General features: G+C 51.0%; 2 protein-coding genes across 4 annotated transcripts in view; one reads left to right on the top strand and one right to left on the bottom strand.

Annotated features, from left to right (window-relative positions):
- Positions 1-6,148: 6,148 nt before the first annotated feature.
- The window catches only part of LOC103790534 (cadherin EGF LAG seven-pass G-type receptor 1-like), a 20,563-nt gene continuing 3,762 nt past the window's right edge, over positions 6,149-22,949 (top strand). Inside the window, exons 1-4 of one of the 3 annotated variants that reach the window (XM_078341763.1) lie at positions 6,149-6,455; positions 7,092-7,264; positions 11,886-12,090; positions 15,909-15,945. In XM_078341763.1, the coding sequence (XP_078197889.1) occupies positions 6,240-6,455; positions 7,092-7,264; positions 11,886-11,994 (498 nt within the window). In that variant the 5' untranslated portion in view covers positions 6,149-6,239 and the 3' untranslated portion in view covers positions 11,995-12,090; positions 15,909-15,945. Of the gene's footprint in view, positions 6,456-7,043; positions 7,265-11,885; positions 12,091-15,908; positions 16,325-22,949 lie in introns of those variants that run through there. The other 2 variants (XM_078341768.1, XM_078341760.1) reach the window with 2 other exon arrangements.
- Positions 18,950-22,949, bottom strand: part of LOC103795939 (myosin-9) — a 20,487-nt gene continuing 16,487 nt past the window's right edge. The window contains exon 14 of the mRNA XM_078341655.1: positions 18,950-19,096. Within this exon, the coding sequence (XP_078197781.1) occupies positions 19,070-19,096 (27 nt within the window). The 3' untranslated portion in view covers positions 18,950-19,069. The remainder of the gene's footprint in view (positions 19,097-22,949) is intronic.

The raw sequence follows: 22,949 nt of genomic DNA, 5'->3' as shown, positions 1-22,949 counted from the left end.
GATTAGAGAAAAAAGGATAAAAGGAATGAGCAAAGTCTCCAAGAAATGTGGGACTATGTGAAAAGACCAAATTTACGTTTGATAGGTGTACCTGAATGCGACGGAGAGAATGAATCCAAGCTGGAAAATACCCTTCAGGATATTATTCAGGAAAATTTTCCTAAACTAGCAAAGCAGGTCAACATTCAACCCCAGGTAATACAGAGAACACCACAAAGATATTCCTCAAGAAGAGCAACCCCAAGGCACATAATCATTAGATTCACCAGGGTTGAAACGAAGGAGAAAATACTAAGGGCAGCCAGAGAGAAAGGTCAGGTTACTCACAAAGGCAAGCCTATCAGACTTACAGCAGATCTCTCAGCAGAAACTCTACAAGCCAGAAGAGAGTGGGGGCCAATATTCAACATTCTCAAAGAACAGAACCTTCAGCCCAGAATTTCATATCCAGCCAAACTAAGCTTCACAACTGAAGGAAAAATAAAATCTTTTATGAACAAGCAAGAACTCGGAGATTTTATTACCACCAGGCCTGCTTTACAAGAGCTTCTGAAAAGAAGCATTACACACAGAAAGAAACAACCAGTATTAGCCTTTCTAAAAATACACCAAAAAGTAAAGAGCACCAACATAAAGAAGAATTTACACCAACGAATGGATAAAACAGCCAGTCAACATCAAATGGCAGTAACCCTAAATTTAAATTGACTAAATCCCCCAATCAAAAGACACAGCCAAAACCCAATGGCATTTTACATCCAGACCTGTTTCACATGCAAGGATACACAAAGACTCAAAACAAAGGGATGGAGAAAGATTTACCAACCAAATGGAGAGCAAAAATAAATAATAAATAAATAAAAAGCAGGAGTTGCAATTCTCGTATCGGAGAAAATAGATTTTAAAGCAACAAAGATATAGTGGTAAAAGGATCAATGCAACAACAAGAGCTAACGATCCTAACACCCAGATACGAGACTTAGATTCAATGAGACAGAAAATTAATAAGGATATCAAGGACTCAAACTCAGATCCGGAACAAGTAAACTTAATAAATATTCATAGAGCTCTCCGCTTCAAATACACAAAATATACATTCTTGTCAATACCACATCACACCTACCCATAAGTTTAAATGAAACATTGATTGGCCATTATTAATACTCAATTTTTTTCAAAATAAAGCAATATTTCCATTTACTCTCCCTCTTTCTCTTCCTCTTTCTTCCTCTCCTTTACTTATTTTTTTTTTCTTTCCTTCTCTCAAAAAAAAAAGAAATCAACTTGTAAACCTCTAGATCCAGGTCAGCAATGTCTCTCTCATTGCTTGATTTCCTTCCTTCCCTTCCCTCCCTCCCTCCCTCCCCGCTTCCTCCCTTCCTCCCTTCCTTCCTTCATCCCTTCCTTCCTCCCTACCGTCCTTCTTCCCTCCCTTCCTGCCTTCCTCCCCCCTCAAAAAAAAAAAAAAAAGTTCCAAAAGTATGCCCAGGATGGGGGAATTAACCAACCCAAGTTTAGTGAGCACCTCAACACCAACTTTAAAGCCTGTGTTCTTCTCCACCTGGCTTCATTCATTCATTCTGGACACCATGTGCTGTGGGATGTGTTTGAGTGTCTGGGAGACAGTATTGAATGTTTTCCTATTTATTATTGAGAATCATCTGTGCTACAAATATATTTTCTGTGTGGCTTGCCTTGTTAAGTCTCTTAATGCTGTCTTTTTGACACTGAAACTTTAAATGTGGTCAGATATATTAGTCTTTCCCTTTATGGTTACTCCTTCTTCACTGCCACTTATGGCATCTTTTCCTAATTTGATGTCCTGAAGATATTTTTCTGTTATCTTCTAGATTAGTGCCATCCAATAAAAATATGAAGTGAGACACATATTGTCTATCTAGAATAAATATTGTCTATCTAGACTCAATATCTAGTATCCACATCAAGAGAGAAAAAGGAATCTGATAAAGCTAATTTTAATATTTTATTTAGCTCAATATATCCAAAGTATGATTTCAAAGTTTCAATATAAAAATGGAAACATTTGACATTGTTTTCCTACTGTTTAAAATTTCAGTGCAAGTTCTACACTTAATAGTACACCTCAAGTGTTCAGCAGCCAGGAATGGGCAGAGTAATTGTGGAATACTTATTGCTTTTGCCCTTCCACATTTAGACCTGTGTTCCACCTGACATTGATGTTTGAGTGTAGTGTGAGGTCAGAATCCAGCTTGTTTTTTCCAAATGAGTATCCAATCGAACCAACACCAGTTTATTGAAAAGACAGTCCTGTCCCCACTGTTCTGCTCTGCCGCTGTAGTCTTTAAGTGCCCGCATATGTGGGAGTCTCCTTCTGCTCTCTATTTTGTGTCATTTGTCTACTTGCCTATGCTTTCCCCATCCGACACTATCTTAATTACTGTAATTTTCCTGATGAGTTCTGATATCTGGTGGGAAGAATGTCTTAGGAGAGTGTTGGCTAACCTTGGTTTTTTGCATTTCCATGTAAATTTTAACTGTCATGTTCTCAAAAATACAGTGGGATTGTGATTGAGATTCTGTTGAATCTAGATAACCATTGGAGGACAGCCCTTTTTTAAGCATCATCAGTTCATGTGCTGCAAGCATCTGGGTGGGATCTGGACATGCTCTTGCCTTCCAGGCTCTGCTCTCATCCCCATTGTGAGGTAGAAGTAGCTGATGAGAGAGGCTCAGGTCTCAGCGCTGTGGTGAGAGCACAGTGGAGGGCCCTGCCCCTACTGCAGGAAACACTTCCCAAGGACAGAAAGTCCCTGCCACAGTTCTGGAATCCTAGGGTGAATACAAATGAATTCTGGGATAAATAAGACCTGAAAAACATGAACAAAACCAAAACTGAATCTCCATCTATCTATAGCAGGGGTTCTTGTGCCCTGTGAGTTGTCAGGGGTTATGGTTCTTACACTCGCTGAATCCAGGGCAGGACTTACCCTCCTTGAGAACAGATGAGGTGCTTCCCACTCCTCACTTCCCTTTACCTTCTCTATCACTGGCCCTGTGGTTTCCTCTGTGGCTACAGACCGATTTCCACTGAGAAGCCAGGAACAAATGTAGACTTTCAGGCAGGCTGGCTAATCAGGCAGGGGAGGAAAGGCCCATACTGTTCAGAGAAAGAAAATTGTTAAAGGTGTCTTTGGTCTCTGAAGAGGATTGAGAAGATGGGAATGAAGGCAAAATATGGATAGCAGTAAGGTGACCATGCCCTGGCTGTGGAAAGGGCTCCTGTGACTTACTGAGGCTAAATGCTGGTTTGCCATCACCTTGCATTTCCTTTGTCCACCACGTCAGGTTGCTGGGAATCCGCAGTCTTGGCCATCCTGAACTGCACCAGAACTGCCCCAGGAGCAGGAAAACCATCTCCAAGATGAGATTTGTAGACTGTCAGGTCTGGTTGGGGGTGGCAGGGTTGGGGGCTGGGGACTAGAAAGAAGCAAGGCTAGGAGGGAGGAGTAGGGGAATAGACAAAGGAGTCACGGGAAGGAGTTCTGGGACCACAGAATTGGGAAATGGATGGTCCGTCATGAATAGCAGGACGGGGCTGGAAGAGTTTTAGGTTAGGATAGCAGGGAGGGTGGGCATGAGCCACAGTGGAGTGGCAACCAGGGTGGAAAACAGAAGTATCTACATTATTATGGAGAGGAGGAAGTGGACTGCCAGTTTGAGGAGAAGGAGGCCTGGCAGGTTGAGGAAAAATAGGGGGTAAGTGGTTTGGCTTATGAGAGTGGGTTGGGTTAGGAGGGTGGGGTGTATTAGGAGGGTGTGGGATTTTAAAACCAGTTAGTGAGAGGGATGGAAATTGAGAAATCGGAGGGAGCTTTCTTTTCATTTCTTCAGTGAGGATTCTAGTTAATCACTTGTCCCAATGAGTCCAAATGAGTAACTGTGGTGTGCCCAGAGCTGCTCCAGCATTTATCTCATGCCCACCCCTTGCATCACACCGTGTCAGAATGCCCACTGTGATTCCTGTGTGCCCCACCCTTTTGGTCTAGGGAGAGCACCCCACCAACCAGGGAAAGGGGCCCAGTCTTTAGGTTTACGAGTGATCATGGCAAATAGCAAAGAGAAGAAATGGGGGCCATAATATTCATCCCCATTCTGGGGGTACCATGTAGTTATGCCCCTCAATAGGCAAAGTTTGGTCAAAGGGCCAAGATGGAGTTAGGGGCTTGGGGCCTAGGAGAGTGGTTCTGAAGCAGAACTTGGGAAAATGGGAAGTCAGTGCCCCAGTCTTTCACTTGCTACATTTTTCAAAGCATTTCCGCATCCTTTATGTCGCTGCATGAATACCTGTGATTAGAGGAGAGATGCTGTATTCACTGGATAAATGAGGACACTGAAGACCAGAGAGGAAGCTGCCAGAGGCAGAGGGTGACAAAGCAAGTGGGACTAGAACTTGGGCCAGTGGAGGGGCAGGTGGGAAGGAGCACAGAATAGCCCAGAGTGCTGACTAGCAGCCTCACCTCTACTGTCTCTCTGGACAGGGTCCTGCAGGGGGCGCTTCAGAGCACAACTTTACTTTCTGTAGTAACCTCTTGGTCCCTGTGCCCCTGTAGTTTTATGCCCCCCTTTTTTTTCTTTTTTTGATACGGAATCTCACTCTGTAGCCCAGGCTGGAGTCAGTGCTCCACTGCAACCTCCGCCTCCCTTCTGCCTTAGCCTTCCCAGTAGCTGGGACTACAGGCGTGCATCACCACACCTGGCTAATTTTTGTATTTTTAGTAGAGACGGGATTTCACCATATTGACTAGGGTGGTCTCAAACTCCAGACCTCATGATCCGCCCACCTCAGCCTCCCAGAGGCCTGGGATTACAGGCGTGAGCAACCACGCCCGGCATGCCTACCCTTAATGGGAACCACAAACATATGGCCAATGCTGACGGGAGGACTGCGCACTCCTGGACACCTACTAACTAGATTTGGGCTTTCTTGCTCAGTACCTGAGATGTCTGACTCCATGCAGGATGGCTGATGTGAATTTTCTGTAATACCCCAGGTCTCCTCTGGGTGGTGAGTGAGACTTCCAAAGTCTAGTCCTGCAGACATGGAGCCTGAACTTGGTCCTGACAACCCTGCATCCTCTCACCATCCTCATTCCATCCTGGCTTCATTCCCAGGCCTAGGCCATGACAGCCATTCACAGCAGGGGGCATGTCATAACCTAAACATCCACGTTTGGGAGGCCAATGTAGGCAGATCAACTTGAGGTCAGGAGTTCAAGACCAGTCTGCCCAAAATGCAGAACCCTGTCTCTATTAATAATACCAAAAAAATTAACCAGACATGATGGCATGCACGTGTAACCCTAGCTACTTGGGAGGCTGAGGCAGAAAAATTGCTTGAACCCAGGAGGTGGAGGTTGCAGTGAGCCGAGATTACACCACTGCATTCCAGCCTGGGCGACAGCGTGAAACTGTGTCTCAAAAAAAAAAAAAAAAAATCCACACATGCTTTAACCAGTAGGGTGTGTGTTGTGAAGACTCTGCTTTATGCTAAGACAAGTCTGGCTTTTGTCCTGGCTCCTAGGAGGTAACCTCTCAATCCTCCAATTTTTCCAGTGACCCCCACCTAAGTTTATGAGAGCAGGTGACTCATGGTAGGCCCCTAACTGATTCAGGAAGTGGGGTGGCCATGTAGGAAAGAAAACCTGGGTCCCTAAAGAGTTGGGGCTGTGGCCACTGGTACCATTTCATCCTCCTGACCTTTGGGGAGTTGAGGGAGTTTGAAGATTGAGTTCAATTCAATCAATCATTTCTCTGTAGTAAACCCTGAATGCTCTGGAATCTTGGTACGTTTCCATGCATGGTGTTCCCACATCAGTGCACAGGAGGGGATGCATCCTGAGGACACATAAGCTCCCTGTCACAAGCCCCTGGTATGCAACCAGGCCTGAGCCTGAGAAGGCAGCAGGGATCCCATCCCTCCTGGATCCCACAATAACCACCATAGCCACCGCTCAGGGTGCAGGCCACTGAGGCTCCTGGGGAGACAGAGGCACAGGCTGGGAGAGGGACCCTGGCAACACAGGCAGCCATTAGGGCTCCAGGTGGGGGTAGCGATGAGCTTTTGGAGGAGAAAGATCAGGGGTGGGGTTCTGAGGTCTGGGAGGTTGGGTTTTCTTTTAAGGCACTGATCACTGCACACCCTGACCTGTGAGGAGGGTGAGGAGCAGAAGAATCCAGGCCATGGTGGAGATGCCGCAATGCTGAGCCCGGAGCTGAACCTGGGCGTGTTTTCCCAGCTGGAAGATGTTTCTAGGTTGGTGGGCGCAGCCCCCAGAGCTCTGCCCCCTCTCTCCACACAGAGCAGGGCAGATATCAGGGGCGTGCTGCCCGGGCTGACGATAAGGAGCATGGTGGTTGGGGGCGCCTCTGAAGACAAGGTGTCCGTGCACCGTGGGTTCCGAGGCTGCATGCAGGTACGTGGGAGCGGTGGGGGCTGCTTCTCGCAGGCGGCTCAGAGGCTGCCAGCCCTGCAGTTGGTGCCGTCAGTCAACCTGTTAGCTTTCAGTGAGCAATGTGTCTGATTGGCACCCCCACTTTAACAGCCCCTGTTTCCTCTTTAGACCCATCCCCCTGCGGTTCCCCTTGGCATCGGGGTGTCCCTGGCCCCCACAGCTCCTCACTGCCATGCCATGTTAGCCACCTGCCCCTCTGCCTTCACAAAGTGTCCTGAATCTAGCCCACCCAGTTCAACCCCACATGGTACCCAAGTGGCCCCCATGCCTATGCCATGGAGCCAGGTGCTCCAGCTCCAGCCAGGGGAGCTGCTCTGAGAGTCACTCAGCTCTCAGCCCCCTCAGCAGGGACATCTCACACCCCAACTGCCCACCCCAGGATATCTGGCCAGCATGCCCTCTGAGCTGCTTGCCCAGCTCTGCACTGCACTCCGGCTACCAGGAGTGAAAGGAACAACCCTGCCCGTCCCAGCTCTGTAGATAAATGAGGTGTCACCAATGAATGCATTGCAAGTGACCAGAGAGACCTCTGAGTTCCCTTAGCCCCTCCTCACCTTTCTGGGCTTCTCCCATCCCAATGCCCTTTCCTTGATGCAGGGAGTGAGGATGGGGGGGACGCCCACCAATGTGGCCACCCTGAACATGAACAACGCCCTCAAGGTCAGGGTGAAGGACGGCTGTGATGTGGAGGACCCTTGTACCTCGAGCCCCTGTCCCCCCCACAGCTGCTGCCACAATGCATGGGAGGACTACAGCTGCGTCTGTGACAGGTGGGACCTTCAGTGACAGGGACTCCTCTCAAGGCTGAAACACAGGACGGGGCTCAGTTTGGACATTGGTGTCCCCAGCTGATTCCCTGTGGTTCCGTGGAGTGCTGAGCTTTATTTTATAACAAGTGGGCCCCTCCTGGAGGGAGACTCAGCCTCTTCCTTACTGGAGGCACAGGGAGTGGTCGGCCCTCTCCTCAGCACATGAGGTGATCATCTGGGTGTGGTGGCTCATGCCTGTAATTCCAGCACTTTGAGATTCAGAGGCGGGCGGATCACTTGAGGCCAGAAGTTCGAGACCAGCCAGGCGACATGGTGAAACCCTGTCTATATCAAAAAACAAAAATTAGCCAGGTGTGGTGGCATGCACCTGTGGTCCCAGCTACATGGGAGGCTGAGGTGGGAAGATCACTGGAGCCTGGGAAGCAAAGTCGCAGTCAGCTGAGATCACGCCACTGCACTTCAGCCTGGGCAACAGAGCAAGACTGTCTCCAAAAACAAACAAACAAAAAAGCCTAGTGAAAAGTATACATTTAAAAAAATTGGCTGGGCACGGTGGCTCACGCCTGTAATTCCACTATTCTGGGAGGCCAAAGACAGGCAGATCATGTGAAGTCGGGAGTCAGCTCATCTGTTGACGGATGCCTGGGTCATGTCCACCTTTTGGCCTGTGTGAATGGTGCTGTTGTGAATGTGGGTGTGCAAATATCTGGGTCCTTGCTTTTAGACTTTTGGGTGTAGAGCCAGAAGTGGGCTTGCTGGGTCATGTGGTAAATCCTATGACCCAGCCTGGCCAACATGGTGAAACCCCGTCTCTACTAAAAATAGAAAAGTAACCAGGCATGGTGGTGTGTGCCTGTAGTCCTAGCTACGCTGGAGGCTGAGGCAGGGGAATCACTTGAACCTGGGAGGCAGAGGTTGCGGTGAGCCAAGATCGGGCAACTGCACTCCAGCCTGGGTGACAGGAAACTGTCTCAAAAAAAAAAAAAAAATTCAGCAGCTAGGCCTGTTTCCTCATCTGTGAGTGGAGTCTTTGGAAGACAGTCTGCAGTGACTCACCCATTGCTCCCAGGGGCCAGGTCTGAGGCTTGGGAGATGTTGGGCCATGATCTTGGGTGTCCAGCAGGCAGGTCCTCCAGACCCTCAGGAGTGAGGCTCTAGAAGGGTGGGTTTCATGGGTCCTGCCTCCCTCCAGGCTTACTGCAGACAGGTGTAGGTACACGTGGGGTGCAGGAAGCTGGAAATCGATTCTGTTCTAAAGATGGTCAGTCAACCAGGCATGGTACTTTACCCCTGTAATTTTGGCAGTGTGGGAGGCCAAGGTGGGCAGACTTCTTGAGCCCAGGAGTTCAAGACCAGCCTGGGCACTGTAGTGAGACCCCTTCTCTATTAAAAAAATAAATAAATTAGCCAGGTGTGGTGGCATGCTCTTGTATTCCCAGCTACTCAGGAGGCTGAGGTGGGAGGATTGTTTGAGCCCAGGAGATTGAGGCTACAGTGAGCTGAGATTGCACCACTGCACTCCATCCTGGGTGAGAGAGTGAGACCGGGTCTCAAAAAATAAATATAAATAAATAGGCTGGGCACAGTGGCTCGTGCCTGTAATCCCAGCACATTGGGAGGCTGAGGCAGGTGGATCACTTGAGGTCAGGAGTTTGTGACCAGCTTGGCCAACATGGCGAAATGCCATCTTTACCAAAAACACAAAAAATCAGCCAGGCGTGATGGCGCACATGTATAATCCTAGTATTCAGGAGGCTGAGACAGGAGAAGTGGCTGAAGCTGGGAGGCAGAGGTTGCAGTTAGCCAAGATCACGCTGCTGCACTCCAGCCGGGGAGACAGCGTGAAACTCCATCTCAAAAAAATACTAATTTAAAAAAATTAAATAAATAACTAAGGCCAGCCAATCAGTGTGACAGTTGTAGTCATTTTGAAAACAGCGACGGGGCACAGTGGCTCATGCCTGTAATCCCAGCACTTTTGGAGGCTGAGGCGGGTGGATCACGATGTCAAGAGATTGAGACCATTCTGGTCAACATGGTGAGACCCTGTCTCTACCAATAATACAAAAAATTAGCTGGGCATGATGGCACGTGCCTGTAATCCCAGCTACTCAGGAGGCTGAGGCAGGAGAATTGCCTGAACCCAGGAGGCGGAGGTTGCAGTGAGCCGAGATCACGCCATTGCACTCCAGCCTGGGTGACAAGAGCGAAACTCCATCTCAAAAAAAAAAAAGAAAAACAGCAAGGGTTCAAGGCAGCTGTGGGGGTTATGTCTGATTAAAGGAAGTGTCCCCCCAGTTCTTGCTGTCAACATCTGACAAGTTGAACTTCACGGGAGCCACAGTGCCATGGTTCGACACCATTCAGGAAGAGTTCCCCAGGGAGCTGCAGTCCTCTTTCTCCTTCCCAGCTGACTTCTTCAAACCACCTGAAGAAAAAGGTAAAAGCTCTTAGAAACCTGCTGCTGCCCTCGACACCCCCAGAGTTCAGGGAGCGGGGACCCCCTGCAGCATCCCAGGATGGTGAACACGCCATGTTCTGGGCACTGAAGATCCAGGGCTGGGGTGTTCTGAGTGTTGGCCAGCGCCAGGTCCTATTGGTGGCCGCGGGTTGTTTCAAACAAGCACTTAGGTACAGGTTGAGCACCCTGATCCTGAGATCTGAACTGCTTCAGAATCTGAACCTTCTGGAGCACCAACATGACTCTGGAAGGAAGTGCTCGTTGTAGCATAAGTATGAATACTTAAAAAAAAAAATCAGGCTGGGCACAGTGGCTCATGCCTGTAATCCCAGCACTTTAGGAGGCCGAGGTGGGCGGATCACCTGAGGTCTGGAGTTCGAGACTAGCCTGGCCAACATGGTAACAATACAAAAACTCTACTAAAAATACAAAAACTAGCCAGCTGAGGTGGCAGGCACCTGTAATCCCAGCTACTCAGGAGGTGGAGGTATGAGAATCGCTTGAGCCCAGGAGGCGGAGGTTGCAGCATTGAGATGCACCAGCCTGGGCTATAGAGTGAGACTTTGTCTCAAAAACAAAAATCCAACATGTTCCTAAGCATTTCAGCTGAGGGATACTCAGCCATGTGACTGATAATGTGAACAAGAAAACAGAACTGAAATTTGTGTGTACACTGGTCTTCGGTGTGCAGTGAAAAGCTGCTGCTAGCTGGGTACGATGGCTCACACCTGTAACCCTAACACTGGGAGGCTGACATGGGGAGGATCTCTGGAGCCCAGAAATTCAAGACCAACCTGGGCAACATAGGGAAACCCCATTTAGACCAAAAAAGTGTTTTTTTTAATTACCTGGGCATGGTGGTGCCCAGCTGTAGTCCCACCTACTCAGGAGGCTGAGGCGGGAGGATTTCTTGAGCCCAGGAGATGGAGGCTGCAGTGAGCTCTGGTCATGCCACTACAGCCCAGCCTGTGCAACAGAGAAAGAACCTGTGTGGGGGGTTGGGGAGTGAAAGGCCGCCTTTAAATAGAAATAAAAATTTTAGAGTCACCTTCCCCTCCCTGAAAGAAACAACCACAAAACCCGAACCAGAATGCCGTCTGTGTATGTACAAATCCTCAGTCCTGGGTTGAGATAGGTGATACAAAACGGTATAAACGTTTCGAATTTTCCTAAGGTGCTTTTTCACAGATCCATGACAATCACTAAAAACATCCCAAAATAAAAAGGACACGAAAAGGTAAACCCCTTAATGGACCGTTTAGAATCGGAAACCTTGTGACTAAAGCGATTTTGTCAGGTATATCTCGTGTCATAAAAAGAGGGGTGACTGATACGGGGCTGTGCCTGAAACTGAGAGGATGAGGTTTGAAACTGACTAGCCCCCCGCTGCAGCCAGCTCTCCCTGGAACTAATAGAGTGAGAACTTGCTCATTACCAATGGGAGGTACCAAGCCATTCATGGGGGATCCACCCCTGTGACCCCCAACACCCCTGACCATGTGCAGGTCTAATGCTGATCACATTTCAATGTGAGATTTGGAGGGGCCAGACATCCAGACTATATCAGATACATTCATGTTGAAGCAGTCCACCTCCAGAACTCTCTTCATCCTGCAGATCTGAAACTCTAGCCCGCAAAACGCCGACACCCCTCCCCAGCCCTAGTGCCCACCGTGCTTGCTTTCTCTGCATTGGACTCCTCTAGGGAACTCCTATAGGTGGAATCACGCAATTATTTGTTGTGATTGTCTTATTTCACTGAGCGTAATGTCCTATAGGTTCACCCATGTCGTGGTGTCAGACTTTGCTTTCTTTTGAAGGCTGAGTAATATTCCATTGTGTGGATGGACCGCGTGTGTTTATCCTCTCACGTGTTGACGGATGCCTGGGTCGTGTCCACCTTTTGGCCTGTGTGAATGGTGCTGTTGTGAACGTAGGTGTGCAAGCATCTGGGTCCCTGCGTTCAATCTTTTGGATGTAGAACCAGAATTGGGCTTGCTGGGCCATGCGGTAAATTCTATTTTTGATTTTTTGAGGACCTGCCATACTGTTTTCAGTGGAACATCTGTTGGTTTGTGAGAAACGCCTGCTGGCCCTGATCTCGGCCTTGGAGAATGCAGGTGTTTTCGCCAGAGTCCTCACGCTCTGCTCACATTGCAGAAGGCCCCCTGGGGAGGCCAGCCGGCCAGAGGACCACCCCGCAGACCACGCGCCCAGGACCAGGCACCGAGAGGGAGGCTCCGATCAGCAGGCAGAGGCGACACCCTGATGATGCTGGCCAGTTTGCTGTCGCTCTGGTCATCATTTACCGCACCCTGGGGCAGTTCCTGCCTGAGCACTATGACCCAGACCGCCGAAGCCTTCGGTAAGGCCTGAGCATGGGGGCATGGGGACATGGGGAGGGTCTGTTTCAGAGGTCCCCAAGGCTTCCACAAGTCAAAATTCTGATCTTGATCAAGCACAGGTCTTCACAGCAGCATTTCACCGGGACCCTGGCCCAGAGACAGAGACCACTGTCCTGTGGTGTCCCTTGGAGGGAGGTTCTGGGTCTGCCACTGGATGCCATCCCCTGGAGCACCATACATCCTTTGCCTGGGCTTATCCCAGTGCTTCTGCCAGAAATGCCCCCTCCCCAGCATACGCCCCATCTTGTGCCCTGAGGGACCCCATGCTGTCCCCACACACCCTACCCGAGGCTGTCTTGGGTGGTGCCTGCTGCTGGCCCCAGGGCTTTAGGGCTGCTCAGCCCGTCCTGGCTGGAAAGGATGGACGTCGGGAAGCAGCTTTGTGGCCCCTCGGTGGGAGCAGCTCGAACCTCTGCCCTTCCTCCTCCTGCAGTTTCCCAGACACTTCCCTGACTCAGGGGTCCTCGTGATCACGTGGTTCTCAGTGACCAGGTGATTCACCCCCAGGAGCTGCCATTATTCTGCTGTCTTTGGACATTTAAGCCACCACCTGTTTGTCTGCCGTTAACTGTTTCGGCTGTAACGTCTTCGCACCTGTGCCTTCTGTTTCTTTTTGAATTTCTGACTCGAAGATGACACATCTCCCTGTGTGCTGTATCAGTGATAAAACCTGCACGGGGGATGAAGACATTGTGGGGCTTGCGGCTTTGAGCTCTCTTTGTGTGATTCTGTCTCCCCTAGAACACATCCGTGGCATGTCCTCAGGGCATTTGTGTGGGATTTCAGTGAACGTTTCCTAATCGTGTCTGTCCACATGCTCTGGCTTCTTGACCTCAGGCTGCCTCACCGGCCCATCATTAATACCCTGATGGTGAGCATGCTGGTGTACAGTGAGGGGGCTTCGCTCCCAAGACCCCTGGAGAGGCCCGTCCTAGTGGAGTTTGCTTTGCTGGAGACAGAGGAGCGAACCAAGCCCATCTGCGTGTTCTGGAACCACTCCCTGGCATAAGTGTGGTGCCGGGAGTCCCACATCCCCATGTGAGGGCTTTGCCAAGGCAGGGAGCACCGCAGGGTCGGGGATCAGTGGCAGAGCGTCCCATGAGGACGGTCCCTTGTGGTCTGTCTCCCCTTCCAGCCCCTTGTGGGGCAGTCAGCCTCCTGCTCTGCTTCTGTGGGAGCACCAGAGCCCCCCAGATGCCCACACACAGATGTACACAGACCTGCACGTGGAGATGCAGACATGTAAACACACATGCAGGCCCACACACACATGCAGTCCCCCACACACATGCACACCCACAGGTGAACACAGATGCGCACACACAAGTGCACACCCACAAGTGCACATACACAGATGCACACCCACAGGTGCACACAGATGCGCGCACACAGGTGCACACCCACAGGTGCATACACAGGTGCACATGCACACCCACTGATGCACACACATGCACACCCGCACATGCACACATGTGCACGTGCACATGCACACCCACAGATGCACACGCACAGGTGCATACCCACAGATGCACATGCGCAGATACACACAGATGCACACACACAGGTGCACGCAGACCCACACGTGGAGAGGCAGACATGGAGGTGCACAGAGAGATCCCTCAAGGTTGACACCCAGGAAGGGGCTCCTCACCTGCAGGACTCCCGAGATGCAGCAGCCACACTAGTGTATTGGCCAGTTCACTGCTGGATAAGACAGAGACCTGTTCACACACGGGAAGGCAGACCCAGAGATTGGGCCCAGGAGCCCTTCTGCTGACAGTGGGAACCCCCAGCAATGGGTGCGGTCCCCATAACAGACAAGGGCCCCTGATCCTAGTCTTGCCCAAGAGGCCGACACAGCCCAGCTTTGGGGACTGGCTTTACCCCCAAGTGGCCACATCTGGCCACAGCACAGGCCAGAAGCAGCATCAGAAAGCCAGCCAGCAGAGTGGCAAAGGCGGGAGCTGGTGCAACCGAGTCTGTGTTTCAGCATGTGTTCCAGTGACGGAAAGGTATTTTGTAGTTAGAAAAAGCAGAATGACTGATTCTCACCCACACGTGAGAGTGGGTTCAGACTCACGTGGCTCACCTCTCCTGGGAGCCGGTGGTGGTTGTGCTTCACTTTGCCTTTTTAGGTGCAGCGTTTATGTGAGGCCTGGACTTCTTTGAGTTGCTCTGTCTTTACCAGGAGCTTGCTTCTACTCTGCTGGTTCGTTTTCACTTTTGCTGTCTCTGTTTAGAAGAAAACACTAGAACTGGGGAGTGGTCGGAGGATGGGAGCACAAGCTGGTGGGGAGACCTGATGTGTCTCCACATACTGGGAGGGAGTGCCAGGAAGGGGAGACACCATGCAGGACTTGGGGAGTCAGAGCGTGAGCACCCCCAGGCTCAAATCGGCTGAACATTGTGTATCTGGGGGCATCCGTGCAGCGGGAACACTCCCCCCTCTTCCCACCACCGTTCCTCTGGGCAGAGTGGAGAGCCATGAGTGGTGGCTGTGGGGGGGCCACGCCATGGTGAGCGAGCTCATGCCAGGAGCCTGTTCAGCCCATCCTTCTGCTTCTAGTAAGTGTCTTCCAAGTCCTAGTTAGTGAGCAACCAGCACAGCACCTGGAATGCAATAGGCGCTTGGCTTATAAAGGGGAGACCAAAGGAGCCCCTTTCACCACGAGGGACGTCGGGCCAGCCATCTGTCCCGGGCCTTCATCTGCACCCTGGCAGTTAGCTCTGGCTCTAATGCCCTGCTCTCTGCTTTATGCTGTACCTGTTCCCAGATTGTAAAGTTCATGGCAGACATATTAGTGTTCACGTCCCATTTTACAGGTGAGCAAACTAAGGATCTGAGAGGTGGTGTGATTTTCCCAGGGTCTGGGAGGGCAGGGCCCTGTCTGAAGCTGAGACACACCTCATAACAACTTGCTATCTGGGGCTTCCCATCAGGAAAGCGGAAGTCCCCATGGGGCCCTGGCTTCTGGGCAGCTCCCATAAAGCATTGTTCAATCTGAAGATGCAAGTGTCAGAGGAAGGCGAGATGTTCTCATGAAAGCGTCTGTCCTCAGAAGGAGACAGGAGTGCATTGCAGCTCTGTGAACCCCAGTGGGCGGTTCCAGCAGCAGGGCGTGTGGTGGACACGAGACGGCCCCGTTTGAGTTCTGCTGCCAGAGGATAACGTAGAACTTGAACTTCAGAGGCTGCTCCTTGGAGGCCCTGACAAGACACAGGAGGGAAGGGAGATTTCCCATGGTCCTGCCTTCATTGGGTGGCTTTTATTTATTTTTCTTTTTGAGACACAGTCTTGCACTGCCGCCCGGACTGGAGTGCAATGGTGTGATCTCAGCTCACTGCAACCTCTGCCTCCTGCGTTCATGTGATTCTGCTGCCTCAGCCTCCCGAGTAGCTGGGATTACCGGTGCACACTACCACACCCAGCTGATTTTTTGTATTTTTAGTAGAGATGGGGTTTCACTATGTTGGCCAGATTGGTCTCGAACTCCTTCCCTCATGATCCATCCACCTTGGCTTCCCAAAGTACTGGGTTTACAGACATGAGCCACCACACCTGGCCACGGGTATCTCTTATTTTCAGTGCAGGGGACTGGTGAGGAACATGGTGGTGAGCAGCCTGCGAGGATGCGGGGCTTTCATCATGCACAGTACCTGCTGTTTGGTTTGGCCAGCGTGGCCCGTGAGCCCGTAGGGCTGGGCAGAGGCTGCCCCCGACAGGCTCATGGGTGGAGGGAACCATCTCACCCCCGCCCCTTCTCTCTTCTATTCGCAGCATCAGTGGGACCGGAGGGTGGTCTGCCCGGGGATGCGAGCTCCTGTCCAGAAACTGGATGCACATCACGTGCCAGTGCAGCCACACAGCCAGCTTCACGGTGCTCATGGACATCTCCAGGCATGAGGTGGGCATCCTCCTGTGGCCGTTGTGCCCGCCAGGCCTACCCCCGAGTCTGCCCCCTCCTCAAACGAAATCTTCCACTGCAAGTGTTTTGAACAAAGCACATCAACCAGTTAAAAACCATTCCAGGACTGGCCAGAGTCCATGAGGATTTCCATAACAAAGCCCCATGACAAGGGTTTTCAGAGCCCTGCTTATGCTTTATACCCTGGGATGACAGACCCAAAGCTCTCAGAAGAGCTCCCCAATCTGCCCCTCGCTTCAGAGTGGGTCTGCTGGAAGGTGCCGCTGTCCAACTGCTTTAATTGCAAGGGAGGTGACAGCTGCCGGGCACAGTGGGTGTGCTCCCTCGGGGCCACACACAGGGCCGCAGGACAAAAGGCTGGGCGGCTAATGTTTAGCCTCTGGCATTTTAAGTGGCCTGGGAATGTGAGCCAGCTATTGTGGGCCTGCAGATGAATTGGGGAGTGGCCTGGGTGCTGTCCTGGCCTCCCATTACCCAGACAGGAAGGAGGTGGGAGCCAGCCTGGGCACGGCCTGTGGGGGACTCGGTGTCTAGGAAGCAGAACCAGAGGCCTAGGTGGCCTCCCCTGGCCCCTCCCCAGGGCCGTGCTGTGGCTCAGGCGCCCAGACCACCATCCTTCCCGAGGGCTTTCTGATGTGAAGTGGCCCTGGTTTCTGTCACATTCTTGGAAGGGTGAGTCAGTCCTGAGGCAGGGCTGGAGGGGGGCTGTGGCTTTCTGTGCACTGTGTGTGAGAAGCTGCCCTGCCTGTGCCCCCGTCTCACAGGCAGAAGGCACTCCCCAGCAGGACCCAGCCTGGAGAGGGGGTCAGTGGTTAGTGGACTTGGTTCATATAAGGGTGGGGTTGGAGTTCTCATGGCCAGGATGCCAGGTGAGATGCAGACCAAGAAAGCTGAAATTGAGGCAGAAGAAAGGAGGCTGGAGTGGGAGTCTGAGGCTCCCGTGGCCCGGGTGCCCCAAAGCCAGAGTCTCTGAACAGTCCCCAAGCCAGTGGAGGGAGCCTGGGGTGTTGCTGCAGGCCCCAGGGACACCCAGGGCCCAGAGCGTTGAAGGAGCCACAGGAATGGCAGTTCCAGGCCCAGGCCCATGAGCACTCGGCCTCCCCGGCCCAGCCTGATCTTGGCTTCCTGGCTCAGTCCCATATGGTAAACAACCCCTTCCAGAAGATACCAGAGAACCAGAGCTTGTGAATGCAGAAATGCCCCAGGGGCCTGGGGCCTGGACAGGTGTCCTTGTTTGTAAAAGCACAGAAAACACAGCAACGTGAGCACATGCTGCCGGGCTGCACACTTCAAAGCGCCCAAGAGGGCACGTTTTATGCCTTGTGTATTTTAGCACAATTTTTCTTTTTTTTTTCTTGAGACGGAGTTTTACTCTTGTCGCTAAGGCTGGAGTGCAGTGGCACAACCTCAGGTCACTGCAACCTCCATCTCCTGGATTCAAGTGATTCTCCTGCCTCAGCCTCCAAAGTAGCTGGGATTACAGGCTCCCACCACCATACCCGGCTAATTGTTGTAGTTTTGTAGAGATGAGTTTCACCATGTTGGCCAGGCAGGTCCCAAACTCCTGACCTCAGGTGATCCACTTGCCTAGGCCTCTGAAAGTGCTGGGATTACAGGTGTGAGCCACCATGCCCAGCCTTTTTTTATAAAGACACGTTCAATGCCCGTAAGAAATGCATAATAAGGTTGGGTGTGGTGGCTCGAAGCTGTAATCCCAGCACTTTGGGAGGCTGAGGCAGGCAGATCACTTGAGCTCACAAGTTTAAGACCAGCCTGGGAATCATAGTAAAACCCTGGCTCAACCAAAAATACAGAATCTAGCTGGGCATGGTGATGCGTGCCTATAGTCCCAGCTACTTGGCAGGCTAAGGTAGGAGGATGGCTTGAGCCCAGGAGGCAGAGGCTGCAATGAGCTGAGATCATGCCTCTGCACTCCAGCCTGGGCAACAGAGCAAGACCCTGTCTAAAAAAAATAAAAATAAAAATAAAAAAGTATAGTAAGAGATCTGGAAATTTGAAATTTGAAAAGTAAGTTCATATGTCTCAGCTGTGATAGAGACATGTGGAGCGGGCATAGGACATCTGTGTGCTGGTGGTAATGATAGAACACGTCATAGTAAGGGTGAAGCAGGAACAACAGGATGGGTGAGGAGGGTACAGATGCCCGTTGCCATGGCAATTGAAGCATCAAGCCTGCCAGTCCACATAACTGAAACCTGAAGCTCCACCCATGCTCAGCGAGTTGTTTAGCTTTTCTTCATTTTATGTGAGGGAGTTTTGCTCTTTTTTTTTTTTTAATTTTTTATTGGATTATAGGTTTTGGGGTACATGAGCAGAGCATGCAAGACAGTTGCGTAGGTACACACATGGCAGTGTGCTTTGCTTTTCTTCTCCCCTTCACCCACATTTGGCATTTCTCCCCAGGCTATCCCTCCCCACCTCCCCCTCCCACTGGCCCTCCCCTTTTCCCCCCAATAGACCCCACTGTTTAGTACTCCCCTTTCTGTGTCCATGTGTTCTCATTTTTCATCACCCACCTATGAGTGAGAATATGCGGTGTTTCATTTTCTGTTCTTGTGTCAGTTTGCTAAGGATGATGTTTTCGGAGTTTTGCTCTTGTTGCCCAGGCTGGAGCGCAGTGGAGTGATCTCAACTCACTGCAACTTCCCCCTCCCAGGTTCAAGCCATTCTCCTGCCTCAGCCTCCCACGTAGCTGGGATCTTAAGTGCGCACCACCACATCTGGGTAATTTTGTATTTTTAGTAGAGACAGGGTTTCTCCACGTTGGTCAGGCTGGTCTCGAAGTCCCGACCTCAGGTGATCCGCCAGCCTTGACCTCCCAAAGTGCTGGGATTACAAGCGTGAGCCATTGCACCCAGCCTGTTTAGCTTCTTTAAGCATTGCTTTTCTCACCTGGAAGGAAGATGAGGGTCACATCCGCACTCTCCTCAGAGCTGCGATCTAAGGATGATGTGGAACGTGCTCACGTCGGGTCTGTGAGAATGTCTGCCGCTTAATAAGTGCTCAGTAAAAGGTTTTGCTGAACAAAGAAAATTACATTCATGTCGTAAGTACTCCTTTTCTTTGTAAAGTGAGGGTAAGTCTTTCAGCCAAAAGCATAAGTCCATGATAGAATTAGGAGGAAGTCCAAGAGCTATTGCATGCACCTGTGGAGGAGACACGTTTACCTTCTGCACATGCAGGAATTGCCTGTGGGGTTTTTAGATTTTTTTTTTTTTTTGAGATGGAGCCTCCTTCTGTTGCCCAGACTGGAGTGTAGTGGAGCCATCTTGGTTCAATGCAAGCTCTCTGCTTCCTGGGTTCGAGGGATTCTCCTGCCTCAGCCTCTTGGGTAGCTTGGATTACAGGCCCGCCACCACACCCAGCTAACTTTTGTATTTTTAGTGGAGACGGGGTTTCACCATGTTGGCCAAGCTGGTCTCGAACTCCTGACCTCAGGTGATCCAGCTGCCCTAGCAGTCCCATGCAAGCACCCTGGCTGGTGTCCTCCTCGACGCCACCACCTCTGATTCACAGATGGCCAAGAGGAACCTGCCAGGTCACAGGCTGTGGGTGGAGGTGTGGTATTTACCAGCAGGTCCAAGCACTTCACCACCCTCTTTATTGGGAGATGGGGGGAGCCTTCCTTTTATTCTTTTGAGATGGAGTCTCTCTCTCTCACCCAGGCTGGAGTGTAGTGGGATGATCTCGGCTCGCTGCAACCTCTGCCTACCAGTTTCAAGCGATTCTCCTGCCTCAGCCTCCCTAGTAGCTGGGATTACAGGCATGCACCACCATGCCTGGTTAATTTCTGTATTTTTAATAGAGACGTGGTTTCACCATGTTGGCCAGGATGACCTCAAACTCCTGACCTCAGGTGATCCACCTGCCCTCTCAAAGTGCTGGGATTACATGTGTGAGCCACCATGCCTGGCTGGGGCCCTTTTCTGAAATTATGTATGGGGAGAGCTGACCCACATTGGATCTTTAGCTGCTGAATTCACAGTGACTTTGGGTGCATTTAACCCTTTACCTCAGTCACCATTCACACTGTCAGTAGTTGTACAATGAATGAGCACCTACTGTGTGCCTGGGGCTGGGAACATAGCGGGGAATGGAACAAGCAGTCTGGGTCCCCACCTTCCTGGAGCTGGTGATCCCACAGCTAGGCATCCCTGAGGGGTGTTCCCCAGCTTGGGTGACAGCAGAGGCTGCCCTGGAAAGTGGCTGAGATGGCTGAGATGGAAAGCTGGAGAGAGGTCCTCCAGGCAGCAGGCTAGGGAGGTGCAGAGACCAGAGCACACCCAGGGGGTGGCAGCATCCAGTGAGGAGAGCTGAGAACCCTGGCTGGCACAGTCCAGCTGCTGGTGTGGAGCCCAGTGAGGCACCGGTGGCCATGGCTGGGAAATCTATTCTGTGTCCCTGTACTGAGGGTTCTAGTCCTGACAGCCCTGTGACTTCACCCTGCCAATGAGCTCAAGATAGGACCTTGGGCTCACACCTGTGATCCCAGCACTTTGGGAGTCCAAGGTGGGTGGATCACAAGGTCAGGAGATCAAGATCATCCTGTCTCTACTAAAATACAAAAAAATTAGCCTGGCATGTTGGCATGTACCTGTAGTCCCAGCTACTGAGGAGGCTGAAGCAGGGGAATTGCTTGAACCCGGGCAGCAGAGGTTGCAGTGAGCTGAGACCACGCCACTGCACTTCAGCTTGGTGACAGAGCAAGACTGTCTCACAAAAAAAAAGATAGGACCTTGTTCATGACATAGAGCTTAGAAGGTAAAGTGGGGTTGGAGTCAGCCCGCGTGTGGAGCTTACAAGAGGCATAAAGGTTGAGAATGATGAGAAGGGAGATGACAGATAAATACCAGCCAGAGTGAGCCTGGGGCTCTATACCATGAGCAGACTAACTCGGCTTGAGGAGGAACGGTGATATTTAGAGACAGTGCTGCTATAAAGTCCATTCACTGGGAAAATATAAACTTACCATTATTTTTTTTTTTTGAGACGGAGTTTCGCTCTTGTTACCCAGGCTGGAGTGCAATGGCGCGATCTCGGCTCACTGCAACCTCCACCTCCTGGGTTCAGGCAATTCTTATGCCTCAGCCTCCTGAGTAGCTGGGATTACAGGCACGGGCCACCACGCCCAGCTAATTTTGTATTTTTAGTAGAGATGGGGTTTTGCCATGTCAGTCGGGGTTGTCTCAATCTCCCAACCTAAGGTGATCCCCGCCTTGGCCTCCCAAAGTGCTGGAATTACGGGTGTGAGCCACCTCGCCTGGCCAAAAAATAGCATCTCATGCTGTCTGCTTGAGTTATCTGGAGATGGAAGTTAACTGAAAGGTGCTCCCACCAAGGCCATTCTCCCTCCAACAGGGTGTCTCACTCAGTGGAGACAATGAGCAGATAGCACCTAAATCCCACTGACAAATTAGGTGATAACAAATATTTGCTTTGAGCTTGTCACACTACACTCTTCTAAACATGGTTTGAAAGGAAAGGCAGTGAGAAAGCCTTGGAATTTTATCATTTATAACAAGAAAGGGAGAGAATATTTTTTTCTTTCAAAAATATCTCAGTGAGTGGCAGTTATTCATTCATTCATTCATTTATTTATTTAAGTTTCACTTGTCACCCAGGCTGGAGTGCAATGTTCACTGCCACCTCCCCCTCCCGGGCTCAAGCAATTCTCTTGCCTCAGCCTCCTGAGTAGCTGGAATTATAGGCATCTGCCATGCCTGGCTAATTTACATTTCTAGCAGAGAAGGGGTTTAACCATGTTGGCCACCAGGCCGGTCATAAACTTTTGATCTCAGATTATTCACCTGCCTCAGCTTCCCAAAGTGCTGGGATTACAGGCCTGAGCCACTGTGCCCCGTCAGATTTTTAAACTATTCTGTGTCAATGGTGCAGATGAACTACCCTTGTGCCCAGGAGAAAGCAGAAGGGCATTCGAACCTCAGGCCACCAAAGCCGACCCCTGAAACGTGAGCCATAGTGAGAAATAAGCACAGAGGCAAAGCCCCTTGCCCAGTGTGACAGGAAGTGGTGGAGCTGGAACCTGACCTAGAAGTGTGTGGTGTATAACAAGTGTGGACCGACTCTGTAGCCTGAAACTCCAATGTTATTGAAGGGAAAGAGAAGCACACAAAGCTCTCCAGTGCCCGGTCTCAGCAGCTCTCCCATCATTTCCTCCTCCCTGCCCAGGGGCTGAAAGGGCACCTGCTCAGAGGCTGCACAGGTTTGTCGGAGGCCTGAACGGTGTCCTGTGTAGCAGCACGAGGTTTCCCTAGCAACCCTACCAGCCAAATGCACACATTCCAGAGAATGCCACAGCCTTCTCCAAGGAAAGCCTCTTCCCTGCAACCAATCACAGGGGCATCTGCCTTCACTGCCCTCCTACTCCCCGCACCTAGCAAGGGGCTGGTTTACGCTCAGGCTTCATTGAAAGGATGAACAAAACCTTTGTCAGTCCTATGAAGAGCTTCCAATCCCCACTGGGCATCCGCAGCACCGGGCTGCACCTCCATAGAGCAGGTGTGTTCTTCAGAGTAGGAAAGATCCCGCATGTAAGGGTCTGGGCCCATTTTGTGCCTCTATCCCTAACGAAGCTTAGCGTGCTGCACTTAGTAGGTGCTCAGAACTGAAATGAACCAGGGTTTCTTTTTATCCCAGATGGAGTTTTGCTCCCATTGCTCAGGCTGGAGTTTAATGGCACAATCTTGGCTCACTGCAATTCTCTTGCCTCAGCCTCCCAGTACCTGGGATGACAGGCACCTGCCACCACCACATCCAGTTTTTTTTTTTAGACAGAGTCTGGCTCTGTTGCCAGGCTGGAGTACAGTGGCATGATCTTGGTTCACTGCAACCTCCAACTCGCTGGTTAGACT

The sequence above is a fragment of the Callithrix jacchus genome, chromosome 1, assembly GCF_049354715.1.
Source record: "Callithrix jacchus isolate 240 chromosome 1, calJac240_pri, whole genome shotgun sequence".
Lineage (NCBI taxonomy): Eukaryota > Metazoa > Chordata > Mammalia > Primates > Cebidae > Callithrix > Callithrix jacchus.
This window is presented reverse-complemented; position numbering and strand designations above follow the sequence as displayed.